Source organism: Notolabrus celidotus, chromosome 5 (genome assembly GCF_009762535.1).
Source record: "Notolabrus celidotus isolate fNotCel1 chromosome 5, fNotCel1.pri, whole genome shotgun sequence".
In the NCBI taxonomy this organism is placed as follows: Eukaryota; Metazoa; Chordata; class Actinopteri; order Labriformes; family Labridae; genus Notolabrus; species Notolabrus celidotus.
In genome coordinates this window covers 18,811,151-18,829,710 of record NC_048276.1, presented here as the reverse complement: position 1 = coordinate 18,829,710, position 18,560 = coordinate 18,811,151, and the positions used below count along the sequence as shown (strand labels likewise).

The 18,560-nt window shown below is 41.5% G+C and overlaps 1 protein-coding gene and 3 non-coding genes across 4 annotated transcripts in view; all 4 read right to left on the bottom strand.

Annotated features, from left to right (window-relative positions):
* Nucleotides 1-474: 474 nt before the first annotated feature.
* abr (ABR activator of RhoGEF and GTPase) overlaps nucleotides 475-18,560 on the bottom strand; it is a 192,534-nt gene continuing 174,448 nt past the window's right edge. Inside the window, exons 18-23 of the mRNA XM_034683606.1 lie at nucleotides 2,692-2,751; nucleotides 1,922-2,031; nucleotides 1,617-1,756; nucleotides 908-1,042; nucleotides 645-750; nucleotides 475-502 (exon numbers count right to left, since the gene is read on the bottom strand). Of these exons, the coding sequence (XP_034539497.1) occupies nucleotides 475-502; nucleotides 645-750; nucleotides 908-1,042; nucleotides 1,617-1,756; nucleotides 1,922-2,031; nucleotides 2,692-2,751 (579 nt within the window). The remainder of the gene's footprint in view (nucleotides 503-644; nucleotides 751-907; nucleotides 1,043-1,616; nucleotides 1,757-1,921; nucleotides 2,032-2,691; nucleotides 2,752-18,560) is intronic.
* trnav-aac lies at nucleotides 3,128-3,200 on the bottom strand. The gene has a single exon. It is a non-coding gene; the product is annotated as a tRNA-Val (tRNA).
* On the bottom strand, nucleotides 6,198-6,270 carry trnav-aac. Its single transcript has one exon. It is a non-coding gene; the product is annotated as a tRNA-Val (tRNA).
* Nucleotides 6,760-6,832, bottom strand: trnav-aac. Its single transcript has one exon. It is a non-coding gene; the product is annotated as a tRNA-Val (tRNA).

Genomic DNA, 18,560 nt, shown 5'->3' with positions numbered 1-18,560 from the left:
ATTATGTTAAAATGTGACCAAGCTAAATGCACAATCATCTTCAGGTTTTAGATTTAGGTTTAATAATGATAGTAACAATAATAATAACTACAAGTCACTTTATTCTAATAAATGAGAGTAATATATATTTAAGAAATCATATATCTGACAGGAGTTTGCCTCTACCTGAGAGATATTCTGGTAGGTGACAATAAAATGAGTGATTGGTTGAGTAAATCTGTCGGTTTAAAATAAGACATTATGGTCTATGTGTTGCAGCTTGTGTATGTGAATAATAGGAGAATATTGGAACACCACCGATAAGACAAGAATGAATGCAAGTTAAGCATTTTTGAAGGAAAATATTATGTGTTATTGAAAAATATGTATTCAGACTGTGAGAAGTGAGGGTTGATAAAAGAAATGTGAACATTGAAGAGACACCTTTAGTAAAAAAAACAAAACATTTTGTATTCCTTAATCCAAGTTTTTAGATCACTTTGGATACTCACTGGTGGCCTGACTGTATGAGACTGAGTGAGTGAGTGAGTGAGTGAGTGAGTGAGTGAGTGAGTGAGTGAGTGAGTGAGTGAGTGAGTGAGTGAGTGAGTGAGTGAGTGAGTGAGTGTGTGAGTGTGTGTGTGTGTGTGTGTGTGTGTGTGTACCGTTTGAGATGCTCCAGCAGAGTGAGGAAGGTCATGAGGTTGGGGTCAGGTAGGGAGCGCAGGAGGTGCATCATGCAGTTCTCCTTGGCTGCCGGGTCTGAGAGCGCTGTGAGGGGGAGGAAAAAAAGATGTCAGATCAGAGTATCCTAGGAAAACTTTTTATCTCTATCTCTCCCAGCTGTGCAAATTCAACTCCCTTGCTCAGCTCCTAAAAACCCCTCTTACGGCGAACAAACACCTCTAGGAAATAAAAGGTCACACACCTATGCCCTCCATAAAGGCGGGGTAGAGGCGGTCGGTGAGCAGAGGCTCGGGCAGCTCCCTGAAATAGAGCTTCAGCGTTCCTGCGATGGCGTTGATGTCCATGTCACTCAGCATCACCAGGATATCTTTGGTATCTACAGGTCAGACGCAAACAAAGACTGATTAAAATCTGAACACAGAGCTACAATAACACAGCTGCTCTCTCCTTTCTCAGGCTCCAGAGTGATTTCATCTCTTTATTTCCCCACATTCAGACGAGAACAGATGCAGACATAAAATAAGAGGTGATACAAGACTTTGCTCAGCTGGAGTATGAGCAGCCATGACTGATGCTGTGAGATTGTTATGCTGTGTAACACTTGAACACTTAACCGTTACTGCTCCTACCTGTTCCCACCAACCCCTTCTTTAAAGTTAGATAAACAAGACATTCACAGAATGCATCTACATCTCAAACTATCTATATCCTTTAACATGCAAACATTTTGATGACTGCAGATTGTATTTTTTTTGTTTTAATAATAGCATTAGTATTCATAGCATATTATGATTTATGAATTGAAACCTGTATATTTATACTCTGCATCACACCTACCATATCGTGCTCACATTGAACTCAGTTTATTTGTACTGGTGGGAAACATTTTGTTCTCAGATGAAGACAATGAGAAGAAGAAAGTGTCAGAGTGACGGAGAGTGGGGTCTTACTGGTGTCGAATGCTGTTTTGAGGGCCTGTATATCTGTGGCCACCCCTGAGATCCTGTAGATTCCCACTTCATCAATCCCCCTCTTCTCCACCTCCTCAATGCACTGACGGACGATGTAAGGCACCTTGGAGCGCTCGCGCCTGAGGACATGAAGAACAGCGTGTGTTACTTACAGGATGATCTGAATAAATTAACTGTCTGATTTTTAACATGTTACACAATTTATTATGTTTAGTTGCAAAGTGTTATTGTATTTCTAAGAGGTTAGACTCTGAAACAATCACTCATAACAGAAACACACTCACTTTGTCACCACGTTGATTTTGACTCCAAACACCCCACTCTGTTTTTTGGACGGCGTTCTTTTTAAGCTGAGGTCGCGACTTGTAAACTTCATGGAGAACTCCACTTTGATCTGAAGATGAAGAAACGACAAAGTCTGTGCCAAACTGTAGTCTTTGAGCCTCATCAAACACACAACATTGTGACATAACTCAATTCGTATAATATTTAGACCTGTCATTGTTAGTGTGTCAATCACAGTGTGGTCTCAGAGTACACTGGAATTACAGTGCAGCATTTATTTTAATAACTAATCCAAAAGTCAAGGTCATAAAGTACATTTCATTACATTCATTTGATTCCAAAATGAAAACAATGATAAGAACTGCTTTACACTGTTCATATGGACTTAAAAACTGTTTTGAAATGCAGAATAAGGAAATTTTACACATGGGATTAAAAATGTAATTGATCATAATTAACTTTTAAAATTCAGAATGCAATTTTTAATTGCAATTTTAAAACATCAATCATATGACAGCCCTATTATTTTATGTATCATTACAGAAATGTTCACACTTTAAATAATTAACTGACTTCTTTTTAAATTCTGGTTGTGTGCACATTTCTACACTTTGAAGACAACACTTGACCTAAATTTAGCTCCCTGCAGGATAAAGATACATTTTGTTGTTCTCTCTAAATTCAATAAATAAAACAACCAAACAAAACTGACAGAATATAATGCATGTTGTAATCTCTAGTCACACTAGTTTAATTTCTCCAATCTTACCCCATTCATCTCTATGACGTCCATGTGCCAGTTCTTTGACTGCAGCGTCTGAGGATCCAGCTGAAAGACACAATAGAGACAGAGAGATAAGATGATTAGATATTTTAAGACTCTTGAAGCAGATGAGGGTACATGATGACGTAAATCATACAGAACTTTCCCTAAAGAGGAGGATAATCTAATCACGAGATAACGATTTCAGCATGAAAGCAATGTAAAAAGTATTTTGTGTATTACTCTTGAAGGAAATAGTTTAAAGTTCCATCTTAGATTCAGTTAGCATTTTCCCATCCTGCTCTGGGTCCTTGTTCTTGTACCCAAACAGAACTCACTATGACTTAATAACAAATGAGTCCATTATTCAAAAAATATTCTTTAAATACAGCAATCTATAATCACAAGAGGAGAGCAAATAAATGTGCAGGCAAAACAAAACTGTTCCCGCCCAATTTCGAACTGAGGACCTTTCGCGTGTTAGGCGAACGTGATAACCACTACACTACGGGAACTGGCAGCCAGCTGCCTTCCTCCACTCTGTCATCACAGTCTTAAAGCATGCATTGGGACATCCTTACAGAACGGGGGTGTAGAGTCACAGGTTATCAATGAATATTTGAACAAGAAAGGCAAAGTCCAGACACTCTAGCCAACAACCCCACAAACATTCTCAAAGTCTGAAGCACAGCTCCCATGATGCCCTCTGAGACATGATAGATGGCAGAGGGTTGTTGTTTGAGGTCTCCTGCCATCTGTGCCCGCTGTCTGAGGCCACACCAGCTAATGTCTTTTTTATAGGTGTCTGCATTAGACAGTTATGTCATTACTACAATGCATTGTGAGGTGCTCAACTTAGAGGGAAATAATGACGGTTGGGAAGCACGGGGCAGCACACTTCTCTCATTGTCAGCATTAGGCTGTAACCATTAAAAGTTCTCAGTGAGTGTATTTCATGACCTCGTAAAAAGGCCATTTGGCATCGGTTTCACGTATTCCTATTATCGTTAGAGCCTGTTTTCCCAGCAGGGTTTGGGTCTGAGACGGAGGAAAGGTAATCACTGCAATTGGGTTCTTTTACACAGCTACTACCGTGAAGAGAACTGGGCAAAGATCCAGGACTCACGGCTGATGCCTCCTGTGACCCTTAAAGTAGACTCAACTGAAAAAACAAAAACTGTTCCTACAAAGTATTTCCCTTCTATTACACACTACTAATTTCCAAAATACCTGATTAAAAATGAATGTGCTGCAGCAGGGTTGTAAAAACAAAGAGGATCCTTTTTATAGGCAGCGGTTACACTCATTGACCTCTGAAGAAACTGTATCCTCGACTGGGTTCCTTTTTTATTAAAAAATACTTGGAGAAACTGTTACCCCTCCCTCTTCCTTTCCAGGGAAATGAGCTGGTTTAAAGGGATGACTGCAAATAGTTTGACTAAGGAGGCCTGCACAACCCAGATTGACTTATGTCTACACTAAATAAAAAACTCCTTATCAGGTACAAAAGTCAGGAGAAGGTTTTCTGGACAAAAGGTCTTGGGAATTGACTGTTACTTATCGTGTATGATCCTGGTTGGCTGGTTTTAACAATGCAGAGAGGGGATTTATGGTTTAATCCTGAATGATGAGTCAAACAGGGAACTGGTAGAAGGAGGGCAGGAAGCAAAAATAATGTAGTGTGGATTTGTCAATAAAAAAAACCCACAATGAAAGTCGGAAAATTAAGATCTGAAAATGAAAAGTTTGGACTAGGGAGGTTCTGAAGCGACTTATTTACAAGTCATGTAAACAGACATCTAAAATCCGACTAACTGACTAATCCAAGGGGAAGAAAGCGCTCAGGAAACAGTCAAAATTTAACACAAATTACTTCATCACAGAGTTTGCAAGGAAAAGTGTCAAATTGGTTTGCTGGGTGTAGATTAAGTTAGCAGAGCTAGCACCACCAGCCCTCAATCTTCCTTTCAGGTTAACATCCACTCACCTGTGCTGGTTACACATCAGTCCATTGCAACCTGGCAGGTGGCTGTGCTACAGCTTACATATGGGCCTGTCACAGATTGGTATTCTAAAATGTTTGCCTCTGACTTGACAGTTTGAAGCACTCTTGTAGTCTTGTACACATAGCAGTGCATCACAGCTGATCTTCATTCATGTTTTAAAATTAACAGTATCAGCCTATCCATCAGCAATCAGTACATTGTTTCTCTAAAACTGGTATCAGTCACGAAATCCTATATCAGTCTTGCTTTATGTCAACCTTTACTTCCAGAGTTTTTTAAGGACTTGCAGTCAGCCAACAAATGAAGCTTTATACTTATTTCAAGCACACAAGCTTCTTCTAGTGTTTTTGCATATTCAAGCATGTTTGGGAACAGATACAAGAATCTGGTGTTTTTTAGAGACATCTTAAGGGTAATATGGTTTTCATTAGTATCACATCACTCAAATGACAAAGCACTCTTTGTAGGACCATGAAACTATCAGGGATAAATGACAGAGGAGAGTACAGGACGGACTGTGGCTCAAATCAACGCACAGACATGCTTCAAATGTTGTGGACTGCTGCACTATTCAATTTGGATACATTCCAGTTGGGGCAATGACTTTTCCCTTTTTTAGAATACTGAATGTATGTATGTGTGTGTGTGTGTGTGTGTGTGTGTGTGTGTGTGTGTGTGTGTGTGTGTGTGTGTGTGTGTGTGTGTGAGACAGAACACTTCAACAGTGTATCTATCTGCGACATGGAACTCACTGTTCTGTGACCAGCGTGTATCGTGTTTAGGGATCAGCAGGTTACCTTGCCTCCCGATGACCTACTAACCCTGACCACTGTATGCGCACAAACACACACACATACACATGCGCGTCAGACTGCAACAGAAGCATGTGGCTAACACATGGCGGGCTTGTAGGCCCAGCAGATATATGATTCTTGATTTCAATATCTCTTCCTGCCTCCGGTTGGAGACTCTGACAGCCAAGCAGAACCCAGGGAGAAATATTATGACCAGGAATGTTAACTTCAAAAGAAGCAGCAGACAGCTGTTATCTAGGATGTACATACAGCCTGTACACTGCTGTGACTGATCTACAGGAACAGAACAAAGCAGATAAGATAAAGCACACCACTGTCCATTCATACTTTCAGTTTTTGTAACTAACAGAATAGTAGTTCAACGCTTGACTTATTAGTCTTTTCTTTACAAGGTTGATCATTTTGTCATGATAGGTCATTTTAGGTTATGAAATAAAACAGGGTTGGGATGTCACCCTCTTTGAATCTCATCAAATTGGTCAAAAATGATATATAACCATTAAAAGTTTAGTCGAAAAAGAATAAACATGATGATTACTCTGATGAAATAGTTAACTTGTCACAGCTTTGGTCTCAGGTAACCAGATCAGCCCTTCCATTAGCCACATAAATCACTGAATACTACGAAGAACTAAATTTTTCACACATTGCCACCTTCTTCAATCCTTCACTACTGATGAAAGAAAACTGCTGTTCCCGCCCGGTCTCGAACCGGGGACCTTTCGCGTGTTAGGCGAACGTGATAACCACTACACTACGGGAACTAGCTGCCCACTCCCTCCTCCCTAGTTGTTAGAAAAATAATCTTTCCCCCCTTCACCAGCACGTGACATGTGGGCTGATCTCCAGCAGCCTGCATGAGACTGACAGCAGCAACAGGCTGAGACAGCAGGGTGATCAAAGGTCGGTAGACCTCGGGGGCTGTTTACATTTCATCCAAGACGCACAGGAGGCTTCAAAAACATGCAGCAGGAGAAACATGTACACAGTCTCTTGATTTAAAAAACAAAGCCCATGTATTGCCATAAAGCCATGCATGAAGTGCTCATAAGTTCCGATAAGAACGTATTCCCCTCAGTGGTGAAAAATACTTTTTTAAGAAGCAGAAAAAGTGTTCTTATACTGAAGAACCTGACAAACATGGGCAAGGGGTGCTAGCTCTGCTATTGTTAGCCAGAATCAGCAAACCTCTTTGGTCAACAGATTTCAAGGAAAAAAAGAGAACAATTGTTCACTTCTGATGAAGAAAAACTTGTTCCCGCCCGGTCTCGAACCGGGGACCTTTCGCGTGTTAGGCGAACGTGATAACCACTACACTACGGGAACTGAATATGTCCAAAGAATTGAGCTCTCTTATCGTCAATTTTGACTATTGCAATGTGTTTTTTCTTTCCCTTGCAAAAAATAGGAACTGATTAACTCTCTACTGAATAGATTTAATTTAGACATTTTTTTTTCAGGATGTTGAATGTAATTTGCCAGATACAATCACCAGGGTTCACTAAGTGAATGCTTTGCATTCTTCTTTGCTAACACATTACTTCATATATTTTTTTGCTGATAGTGTAGCTCTCAAACAAAGATGTTTCATGCAAGTATGTTCAAAATAGCTAAAGAAATTATGCCAAACAGTTAGATACCAAAATTATGTTGAAAGACTTGAATAATTTAATCCCTGCACACTTAATTAGCTCACGGCTCTTGTGCTGCAGAGTTAGTTAATTCTGGCAACAATATTAAAACACAAGTTGATCTTTTGATATGTTAAATTAATTAATTTATGTTAAATTTCTCCTGTGTTTGATTACAGTTTTCCATTGCTGCTTTGTGGCTGATTAAATATTCATTCAGCTGCTGAAAGCTTTTTTATTAGTCCTTTAATTAGAACGTAGCTCGACTGCACGCCTCCTTCGTTTTAGCAGGGTTACAGGAACTGTTTGCGCAGTGACTGAGCCTCTTTTTCCCCCTGTTAACACATCAAGCTGCTGTACATATTCGCTTCATAGAGATCAAGCAGCATGACTATTTTTAGACAAGTGAGCCACATAAACATAATGTTTATGTGTGTATTATGTGTGTATCTGTGATAGCGGGCCTCTTTGGTCAACAGCTGCTGATGTCACAGTGGCCATGTAAGGTCTTTGACTTGGTTGCCATGTTGCCTTCCTCCCTCACTCTCTTGTTTGAGCCAATCGGCAGGGTTTTCCAGCCAGAACAGGGTTGTGATTTGCAGAATAGTCTTGTATCTCTGCAGGCAGAGTGTGACTGTTACATGGACTGTAAACAGCAACACACGGATGCGTACTACACAATGATGCAACACAATCCTGCCTGCAGCCAACACACAGAATCACGAGTTATCCTGCACTTCAACTTGCACTAACCCTTCAATGCTCTGAAGCCGAGTGAAAGCTAATCCAGTCCTTCATTTTGTTTTAAATGTTTTCTTCCTTTAAACATTTTAAAAATAAGACATAAGAATTCAATTACAACCTCTGCTGGTTCTCATATTTCAGAAATCATAGATAGAAACCCACATGGAGGAGTCACAAATGCAAACACTGCTTTGTTCTGTTTTCAGACCAATTTCTGATTTAATCTGGTCCCAAGCTCACATATGCTATCAGAAGACTGGGATCTCAGTCACATTTTTGCTCTCTGATGAACCCTCATGTTTGTCTTGGACAGATCTACAGCGATGTTTCTTGCTGGTCTGGCCTTCTGGGGACAGAATGTAGACATGGGTGAGCTGAATACCTCACAGTTCAGGTTATGTTTGTGATCTTTCACCTCTAACAGCATGTACTATTCGTAGAGGCATAAGATCATCTCTCTGTATGTTTACACTGGAGACGGCAAAGTAACTGAGAAAGTAGGATGTGTCAGTTTTGAAACGGCTGCCAGTTCTACGATCAGATGGCTCTCACTTCAGCTCTGATGCAACATTCACCAACTTTTGAGTCGAGTTTTCAAAGTTTGAGAGCTCAAATATTGCAACTCTGTGCTCATTAGGGTATAGATTTTTATTTTACAAGAAAACTTTAAAAAAAAATTCTGAAAACAACCTCTGACTGTCCATTAATAACAAAAAAAACATTAAAAAAAAATCCTAAACTCAGTTCTGACCCTCAGTAATCCTGGTTATGTAGAGCTAGTTGTAACAACTTTCCTTATTAAAGCCAGACCACTGTACAAGCATGTAATGAACATACCAGAATCCCACATCTCCTGACTCCAACCACCTAATTACTTGATTAATGCCACGTTGTCACCCTGCTGAGATTAAAGTCACCCAGCATACAGCCAGGAGCGATGAGTCTGGTCTCACCCTGGAGGGGGTCACTGTGGATATCAACCAGAGAATGCTTTACTGACCTGCCGTTCCCCTCCTGGAGCTCATTAACCAATTGCAGACCCCGTGAACAGGGGGATGGATTGGGGCCAATAAAGGGCTATGCCCCGCGGTGGGGACAGACAGAGATTTATGTGGCCTATATAAAAGGCCGTTAGGGGACTGGCTGGCATTTTAGGCACTCAGGAGGGATGAAACCTTAATATCTCATCTGCACTAATCAACAGACTCAAATGGAAGTGCATAATTTTGTATCTGGGGTAAAATGCAGTGGGGGCGAGAGGTTGGATGAGGGAAGTGGAGGGCGGATGATAATGGTTGGATCTGATTCTCTTCCACAGCTTAGCCAAAAGGACAGCTCTATTGTTTCCACCTCTAAGCTGGCTGGAACTCCACAAAGAAAATAAAACCTGACCTGCCCAGCAAACAGGTGATCAACCGTGACAACACAACGTTAACGCACTGACAAAAGAAACAACTGTGCAACAGCCTAATCATCATTTGTTCTTTTGCTGCGACACACACCATACATTATGTCGGGTTCTAGTCCAATTAGTGTTCCCAGTTAGACTCACATCTCATCACACCGTGTCTTAATTAGGTGCTGCTTAAGGCTGAAGCAGGGAAGATAATTCCCTGGTGTGTTTCTACACCCTCACGCATCCTCAAACATCCACATTCCGCTCAACCCCGTGAATAACGTGATGTATGCCACAGATGCTGGCAACAGAAAAAGCAATATGCCCAGAAGATGCCCCCTTCCCCCCAATAATTATTAAAAAAACAGTCGCTCTTCCTTATTATGGGTCCCTGGGTGGTACGAAGTTCAATTTCAAGCAGGTTATTATTACTATTGGAAAACAACAACAACAGATTTCATAGTAGATTTTGGAGCATGCAAAACAGAGCCAGCTAAGAACAATCAAATTATAGAGTAATAGAATTATTGTCTATGTGCATGCGTGTCTATGTGCATGCGTATGTATATGCACATATATGTATATGTATATGTATACATGTGTATACATATGTGTTCTTATGTATGTGTATGTGTATGTACATATGGATATGTTTTATATTTTCATACTCCATATTTTATACTAGCTCCTTAAAGGAATTCTGCCGGCAATCACCAGGAAGAATCCCAAGTTCTCTTTCTGTTCTTGTCTAAAAATGTTGTATTGTCTGTCTGTGAAGCCGATGGCAATTTTCCACATTGTGGACAAATAAAAGTTCTAATCTAATCTAATCTAATTTAGAATTATGTTATCAAAATAGACTCTAGAAAAAGAGAAGAACAAACATCCAGTTCTATTAAAAAGGGTGTGTCAGTAGAAACAATGGATTAACCCTTTACTGAAAACAGGACATTTTATCTGCAACCTTTAATCCCTTAGATTGATTTTTAAAGACCCTCGGGCGGTTTGTCACGTTGCTACATCAGATAATTTCACACTATCATCACTTTTCATTCTCCAGCAGCATACAGTGGCAGAACTGCAGCACGGAGGGAGAAGAAAGGGAGAATTGTACCCAAGTTGATTGCATCAAAAGGCTACAGAGCGCAGAAAAAAATGCAACACAAGTTTACTCATAAGACCCTGCATTGGACATGAATGAAAGGATGAATAGAACCTCACAGAGCAATTTAGTGAACTGGGATTTCTGAGCAGGGTGAGCACTCGAGGGCAAGGTCACATGCAAATAACTGTAAAGTTGACATATTTAGATTGAGACATTCTCTGACATGAAGACTTGTACAGAGAGGGGAGGAATGAATCAATACAGGTCCTGCAGGTCAGTGCGGCAAAGTCTGGGCTTAATGTGTAATCCCTGTTTCATCCTGCTAGCTATCAGCAGTGGTCAGCCTTCCTCAAGCCTCTGATGAATAATGGAAAGCACTGAAGCAAAGGTCAGGCCAAATCTCAGCTCTGGATTCTTTGTCTTGAACCCATTTAATATGCACACAAATTACAGCTTAAACTGCTGGCAGTGCACTCGTGATGAAGACGAGGACAGCTGCTGAATAAACATGCGCAAACATGCAGTGATATTTAAAATGAGTCATGGTGAAGCTGCATGTGCAGAGCTATACATAGACCCAGAACAGGTCCATGTGCTTCATCTTTATCTTACACGTACAAAAAGCATCTGGAGTAAAAAAAAAAAAACGCCTTCCCGCTCACCCGCCCGCATAAGTGAGAATACAGCATGTGCTTTCGAACTATGCCATGCCAGACCTGTTTGTGTTTGTATGCAGTCTTAGAGTCACAGATACCCATACACAAGGGTCCTTCAGTCCAAGCTGAGGGTTTACATCTAATGACAACAATTTCCGCTTCTGAATTTACGTCAATCCTATAATAGCACATTCAGCCAGCGCTACATTTTCCTTCAACTTTTGGTCTACAACTGTGGTGTAGTGGTAAAGAAAAAATGTCAATGTACCCTTCAACTCTTTGTATTATTTTGACAAACTGCTGGAGTTTAAAAAGGACTCTGCATAAAAACCTGGATCAACAAAAGAAATATGCAACAAAAACTGGGCAACACTATACTTAAAAATGCCAACCTCTAACTGAAACTCTATTGTTGCATGCTAATGGTATGCAGAAAATAAAGCACTCTTTAGATGCATGTTTCAGAGGTTGTTTGGTGTGCTGTGACAGTTAATTAGTAGAATCTGAGCATGAAATGCCAAAGGGGCTTCAGATGAGCTCAGTCACAGTAAGACAATACTGAAAAAAGACAGCAGGGGGAGCTAATCTGATACTGAAAAATCTCTGTACTGACCTGACTGACTTGGAAATTCTATGTATCCATCACTAGTAGCTCTAAATAAGTAATGACAGATCAGTTTATGCAGACAAGAGAAGAAGAGAACAATCACAGAGGAAATCCCTTATTAGATGTAAACCAGGCCTCAAGGAGGTGATGGTGAATTTCACCTCCTGGTAAAAATACTGAACAGGTCAGCATCCAGGTAGGTGATAAGCATTAATAGGATCTTTGCTTTTAATAAAAACTTAACATCTGTAACACATTTTTTTTGTGAAATAAAGCTGTCTAAGTAGCTGACACATATTCACTGTATGCATTTCAGTTAGTATAATCTGATAGATGTGAGTATATATGGATTAGATCATTTAAAGGGAGAGAAGAAAATCCAACTTAAGGTTTTCCAAAAACTGCTTTTCTGTGTTAACGGTCACAAGCGTTCCAGCAGGTCACCGTTTGGTCTCTGATTTATTTGACACTATACATCCCTGCTTCTACTGCAGTTCACCGACCCATCAAATGAGAACAATGGTCAACTCTGCTCTGAAAGACACACACCAGAGAGAGCGAGCACACACATAAAGAGGATACACTGAGCATAAAAGAGAGGCAGAACAAACAGATGGAAGTGACAGAGTGATAAATAGGACAGAACAAATGTTAAAAGAGAGGAAACACAGCTTGTGTGCATATGTCAGCCAAAGAGACCTTTTGTCTGAGCAGCTTGCTGCGGACGCGGCCCCATAGTTTGGCCCCAGTGTTGCTGTGCCTCTTCAGCACAGGGGTCTGAGGCTGGCTGGACAGATTGTGCTGGTTCTGGTCCACGCAGCAGTGCTGCTCCAGGCGCTCACACACCTCGTTCAAGTTTATATCCGACACAAGGATCTCCGTCATCCCAAAGCCTTTAAGTGCCCCTTCTACAGCACACTGCTTACAAACCAGGAGGAGGAGGGGAGGATGGGTCCCCACGTAAGCTCACACTGATCACCAGACCAGGTGTTCAAGAGTCACTCTGGAGGTTCAGAAGTAAAAATAAAGGATGTCTTCCACAGCTGATTCTCAGTCGAATATTCACTTCAGACAAAGTGTGGAGAACAAGAAGAAGAACAAGATGCTGCCATGGTCTCCTTGATAAGCCTGATAATAATTCCAAGTCGGTCCTTCTCTCTCTGATCTCCCACAGTCAGCTGCCAACATCTCCTCACTGTGCAATCTGACTTCATCCACGGCAAACACAGACACAGAGTGCTAGAGCGCAGCGGAGTGTGAGAGAGAGAGAGAAGAGAGAGAGAGGGGGAGGGAGATCGGGGGGGGTGAATGAGCTCCTGTTGTCACTGAATGGGCCCTGCTTCTCCAGATGTTGATGGACACACCTCCAAACAGAGGAGAGGAGAGGAGGGGAGGGAGAGCAATAAACAGTCAACGAGGAATGGGAGAGAGTAGAGAGGGAGAGTGAGGGAGGGATGGAGGGGTGGGGGGCTGCTAAATGCTGCTGTACTGTGTTTCGTTCACTGCTTTGCCCCCTTGTCAACCTTTCCCAGAGCTGGTCAGTACACAGGAAGTGAATAAAGAGAGGAATGTAATGATGAAAAAGAGGGAGAGAAGGTGTCACACTTACTGATTATTTGAGGATAAAATGTCAATAAGTGTGGGAAACTCTGTCTCAGGGGCTGTGATATCTTCTATATTGTCATTTTCTTTCAAACACGACAAAAGCTGCATTTTTTCCTCCTCCTGCCACCCTAATCCTCCTCCTCCTCCTTCTCTTCGTTTTCTCTCTCTGTGTGCTTGTTACCAGCCTCTCTTTGCAGATGACTTCTTTTTGCCACGCTCTTGAAGTTCTGATTTCTTCACACACGCACGCTTGCACATCCTGAGAGACACGCAGAGCGAATCGCCATCTTTATTTAACAGGGCTCCTGGAGCTGGCTGCTCTTAAAAGGCGTATTCCTCTGTATAATGGATCGATAGGGGAAGAGGAGTCTGTGTTTGCATGTCAAACTCTATCTCCATCTGCTGTGTCCCTTCCCCATCTGAATTAGAGGGGTGAGGTATTCAGCTGGGGAAAGGTTACAGACATGAAGGTGCATTTTAAAACCTCTGGAGCAGTAAGACAGACTCTATGCTGGGCTCTATGCTGGTTGTTATTCAGCGTTGGTGCCTGCTGGTAGGCAGACTGATGCCGGCTGATTGTACAGTGATTCATAAAGGAATTCAGATAAGAAGCAGAAGCATGTTACAGTCTGAAGTTTCCTTGATCTACTGAAAAGTTTGGACACAGCTGTGTGTATACTATGGCAAGGCAGATGCATAAACATGCGCTTTGACATAAACTGTATTTCAGCAAATTTCCAAAATACATCAACTGATGGAAAGGATCCCACTGAATGATTGGGCGCACCTTTCCTGTGTCTTTTTGACACAGCTGACCACAAGATACTACTGGACAGACTTGAAAACTGGGTTGGACTCTTTGGTGCAGTACTAAATTGGCTTGAGTCCTATTTAAAAACATATCAGTTATTGATCTAAATGAAGATTTAATGCTTAGTCTGAACTGCATATCATTCTTTTGAAGAAACAGTTTAAGATAATACATTCATTGGTTGTTGTAAATGCTTGCAGGCACTGAACGCACCTTAAAAAACACCAAGAAGTCATCATGCCATCACGAGGCGCCTAAGATATCACCAGACAGTATATCAAGCTGTAAAAACATGTGGGTGAGCCTGTGTTCTGTGGTGACAATAAAAACAGTGAACAGGACAGCCTGTATGTCTGACTTTGTGACTGACAATGTAAGGGTTCGGGGGGGTTATTATGGAGGAGACCTCAGTCAACCCTCACCACAGAGTATTTTTAACTCCCAGAGTTTGTAACTATGAGACATACACACTCCATGCGTCACATCCTGGAAAGAATGTCTGGGAAAACCATGTTTTGGCAATGTGGAGAAAGAAAAACCCACTGGGAGGTATTTCTGGCCGAGATGAGACAGAAGGGGAACACAGAAATAGATGGGTTCATTTTCTGTTACATGTGTGTTCAAGACATTGTATTCAAGACATTGGGCTTTCGTTTTAACTGTGGGCCAGTGCTTCAACTAAAGTTGGTCCACTACCATGACACGTGTCATGACAACTGCCTCAGTGCCGGCTAGCATCAGGAATAACCAGGTTAATACCTAGACTAGATAGTCTAGGTATCAACCTGGCTATTCAGATATCACATAAAGTTTCTAATATTTCTAAAGTTTCTAATACCTAGATTACATAGTCTAGACTAGGTAGTCTAGGTATTAGAAACTTAATGGGGAAAGAAAAATGGTACAGATCATTTTGGTTAACCCATTAGGACGCTCAATGTGCAACAAGAGTCACACATAGTACACGTATTCTTCAGGGTATAGCAACAGCTTTCAGGCGTCTATACTACCAGGTCATCCAGAGTCCAATGCTTCACATCACATCACATCAGAAAAACTCATGGGGTGAAAAAATGCACATACAGAATGCACTCTCTCAGCCACAATACACACGCACACGCACTCGCACACACACTGTACATTCATACCGTACTAGCAGTGCCTCACTGTGTCTAGTGTCAGCTCATACACTTTTAATGGCATTAGAAAATGCCTTAATGCTGTTAACCCAGAATCCTGTGGGCTCACACCCACACATTAAATAACAGTCCTGATAGTCCTGAACAGGCTGCACACAGACTACCACAGTTCTTCAAAACCTAAATTTACCTCACATGTGACATTTAAATACACAATGATCACAGGATAGCCATGTGCCAGGATAATATTTGTCTGTTTTCTGCTGGAACGAAAGTTTTTGATGTTCCTGTGCGTCAGAAGAGAAAAATAACAGGTCCCCATTTTCCTATAAGACCCTGACATAGATAAAAATGTACCAAAGAGATAAATAAACCGTATGAGTGGATGAACTGTGTGGCTGTGTGGGGCCTTGAGCTAGGGAGACATGGGAATGATAAAAAAAGATGCAAGCAGGGGAGGAGGAGTGTGTCCAGCAAGGATTTAAGATTAAGAGTTCTTGTGGGAATGAGAGACTACATGAAAGAACAGAGAAAAAACAATCATTAGTGGAAGTGGTGATACTCAAACTGTGTTTTGGTGTCTGGTTTGGGGATCATTGCTTTGGTGCACTGCCATCAGTGTAGCCACTGTCTTTTTTTTCTTTCGTTCCATTTTATTTTCTTGTTATCATATTTTTGTGAGTTCTATGGCCCTCTGGGTCTCACTACTTCTGTTGCTACCCACTAAATTAGGCTACTTTAAATCATCAACTGAGAAGATCTAGTCAACTTTCATTCATAAGCTTGTAAAGGACAAGATCAACAAAGCGATAAGACGTATACCTTTGACTCTGATGACCTCGACTTACAGGAAGAACACAAGACTTGTTGGCTTATTCAAAAACTTGGTGTGGCACTGAAAAAGGATAAAGATTCAGCAGCCAATTCTGATGCCACAAACACTTACAGTTGGGTACAGCTCTTAATTATTCTTGTTGATTTACTTCTATTTCAACACTAATTCAATGTTGCTGAAAGTAGAGTTCTTTAAAAAGAAGACTTCTAAAAAACATGGTGGATTTGACCTTTAAAGCTAAGGTTAAAACCATTTCATTACAACATAAAAAGGTGAAAGAGCAGCTGGCTCAGCTCAGAGCGACCATGCACTGACATCAGGACCAGTCCTGGCTCTTAATTATAGATGTGCTGGGTGGCACGGCCCCTCGTAAAGCTGCTCCATACAACCAGACGGGAGAGGGGGTAGGGCATGTTAAACAAGGTCCTGGTTTTTTACTCTACACTCCATGGGGGACTGCGGCCGCTCCCTGACAAGCTCTGTGATTCTGTTGATTCTGCGTTTCTCTGGCCTCCACCCTTGCAGGCTTCAGCACTGCTCTGCCAATCACAGCGGCCGTCCAGAGCTGGAGATAAATTAATGATCAATTTAACGGCTACGGCTCTCCGTCATGAATATGGAGCAGCTTTGAATCCATGCCTGGTTAATGTTGACAGGATGGTCCTGACACTGCAGTCAGTCTGGTGTTTTCAGGGTATTCGTAGCCATGTAAAATCTCGTGAACACTGTACAGCTGCTGAAAACGTGCCTTCATTTAAAGTTTGTAGTTGCTCACTGCTCTCTCCCTTTGTATGTTACATACCTTGTGTGTGCGTGTGACATGAAGCAGTCCACATAGAATTTATTTCATGACATAAGCAATTCCATCCAGAGTTAAAGCTAGAATATTTGACATTTACAACATCTTGTGAACTGCAACTCCAGATTTTCCAAAAGGGAGCTGTGCGGGGACTTTCTTCACAGCAAGAAGGTCCTGGGCTCTAATCCAGCTCGCAGCTGGTGTCTCTCTGTGTTTTCATGTTCTGTCCTGCCTGACCTGTAGAAAATGCATGTATGGAAGGTATATTAAATTGTTAAAGGAATATGTTGATGTTTTGGGAGATATGCTTGCTAAGGGGAAGCTCTTTAAATATTATCAAAAGAGAATCATGCACGAGCGAGAGGGACAGTTTCTGGATGTTTCTCTCCTTGTGAAAGCACTAACTGTGCTTTTTATATCTTGTTTAATGTGGAAAATAAATGAGCTAGATATGTCTGGATGCTAATGAAGCTAATGAATGATTTGAGGTGATACTGGCAGGAGATTTTTTTTCTGTTTTGAATCGAGTCAGGTCAGCAGTTCCCCTCTCTTTCCAGTCTTTGTGCTTGGCAAAGCTAATCAAGACCTGGCTTTTGTGGTCCTTTAACACAGATTTGAGATTTTAATTCAACATCTCATCCTGATCTTTGAAAAATAGTTAATAAAATGATTAACCATCCATTTGATGTTTAACAAATGGGGATTTATTTTTGTATAATTCACACATCTGGCAGAAATCGTTCTAAACTCTGCACAGAATTTCTGTTTAGTAGCTCCAGGGCAACATCCCCAGTTTTAACAATTCATCTTCTTTGACAGCATTTTCAAAGAGGGATCAGCCGATTTCGGGGACTTTTAAAAAAAATCAAAGTAAGCATGGTCTTAACCAAAACACAGAGAGGCTGTTAATGGTTAGCGAGGTTTGGTGTGTTTTTACAAGCTCCTCAGGATTTACAGTAACCTTCTGTTCATGCCACTTTTGAAGTGCTGCTCTATCTCACGCTACACTCTTACCTCTAGAACTGTGTGTGTGTGTGTGTGTGTGTGTGTGTGTGTGTGTGTGTGTGTGTGTGTGTGTGTGCGTGCGTGTGCGTGTGCGTGTGCATGTGTGTGTGTGTGTGTGTGTGTGTGCATGTGCATTCATATTCCTGACCACAGCTCTGTATGGTGCTTACCTTTAATCCCTGTGAAGCAGGTGATCATTCGGGACTCAGGTATCAAAAAATGATGAAATCAAAAAGAAAGGCCGATCAGCCTTGGGCTCTTTATGACTTACTCATCAAAAATGACAAAGTGCCGTGTTTTCATCATGTGTGCCTCTTTGAGACTTTTGATTGGCTGGATGACATTGAGAACCGCAGGCAGTGATGTGAACGGCTGATTCAGTCAGATTGAATTTGAGTGGTCTCTATAAGTATGTTTATGGGTTGACCTACTCCACCTCTTTGATCTTTTCCTGCTGCCTTCACTTTGGCTTAGGCAAGAGGAAGGGGAAACAGAGAAAAAAAAGAGGTGTGTGTTTGTGTATGTGAGAGGGGCTTTCGAGGGAGTGTCCTTCAGGGTGCAGAGGGAGTGCTAAAATGGGAGTGCGGAGGCAGGAGGGGGGTTTGGCAGGGAGGGGAATCACAGCCTTAGGGTGCTGTGCAGATCATTCCTGCTACTCTTTCATCTGAACCATTGGGGGGCATCTTCCTCAGATTAACTGCTCCATCACTTATTAAGCACT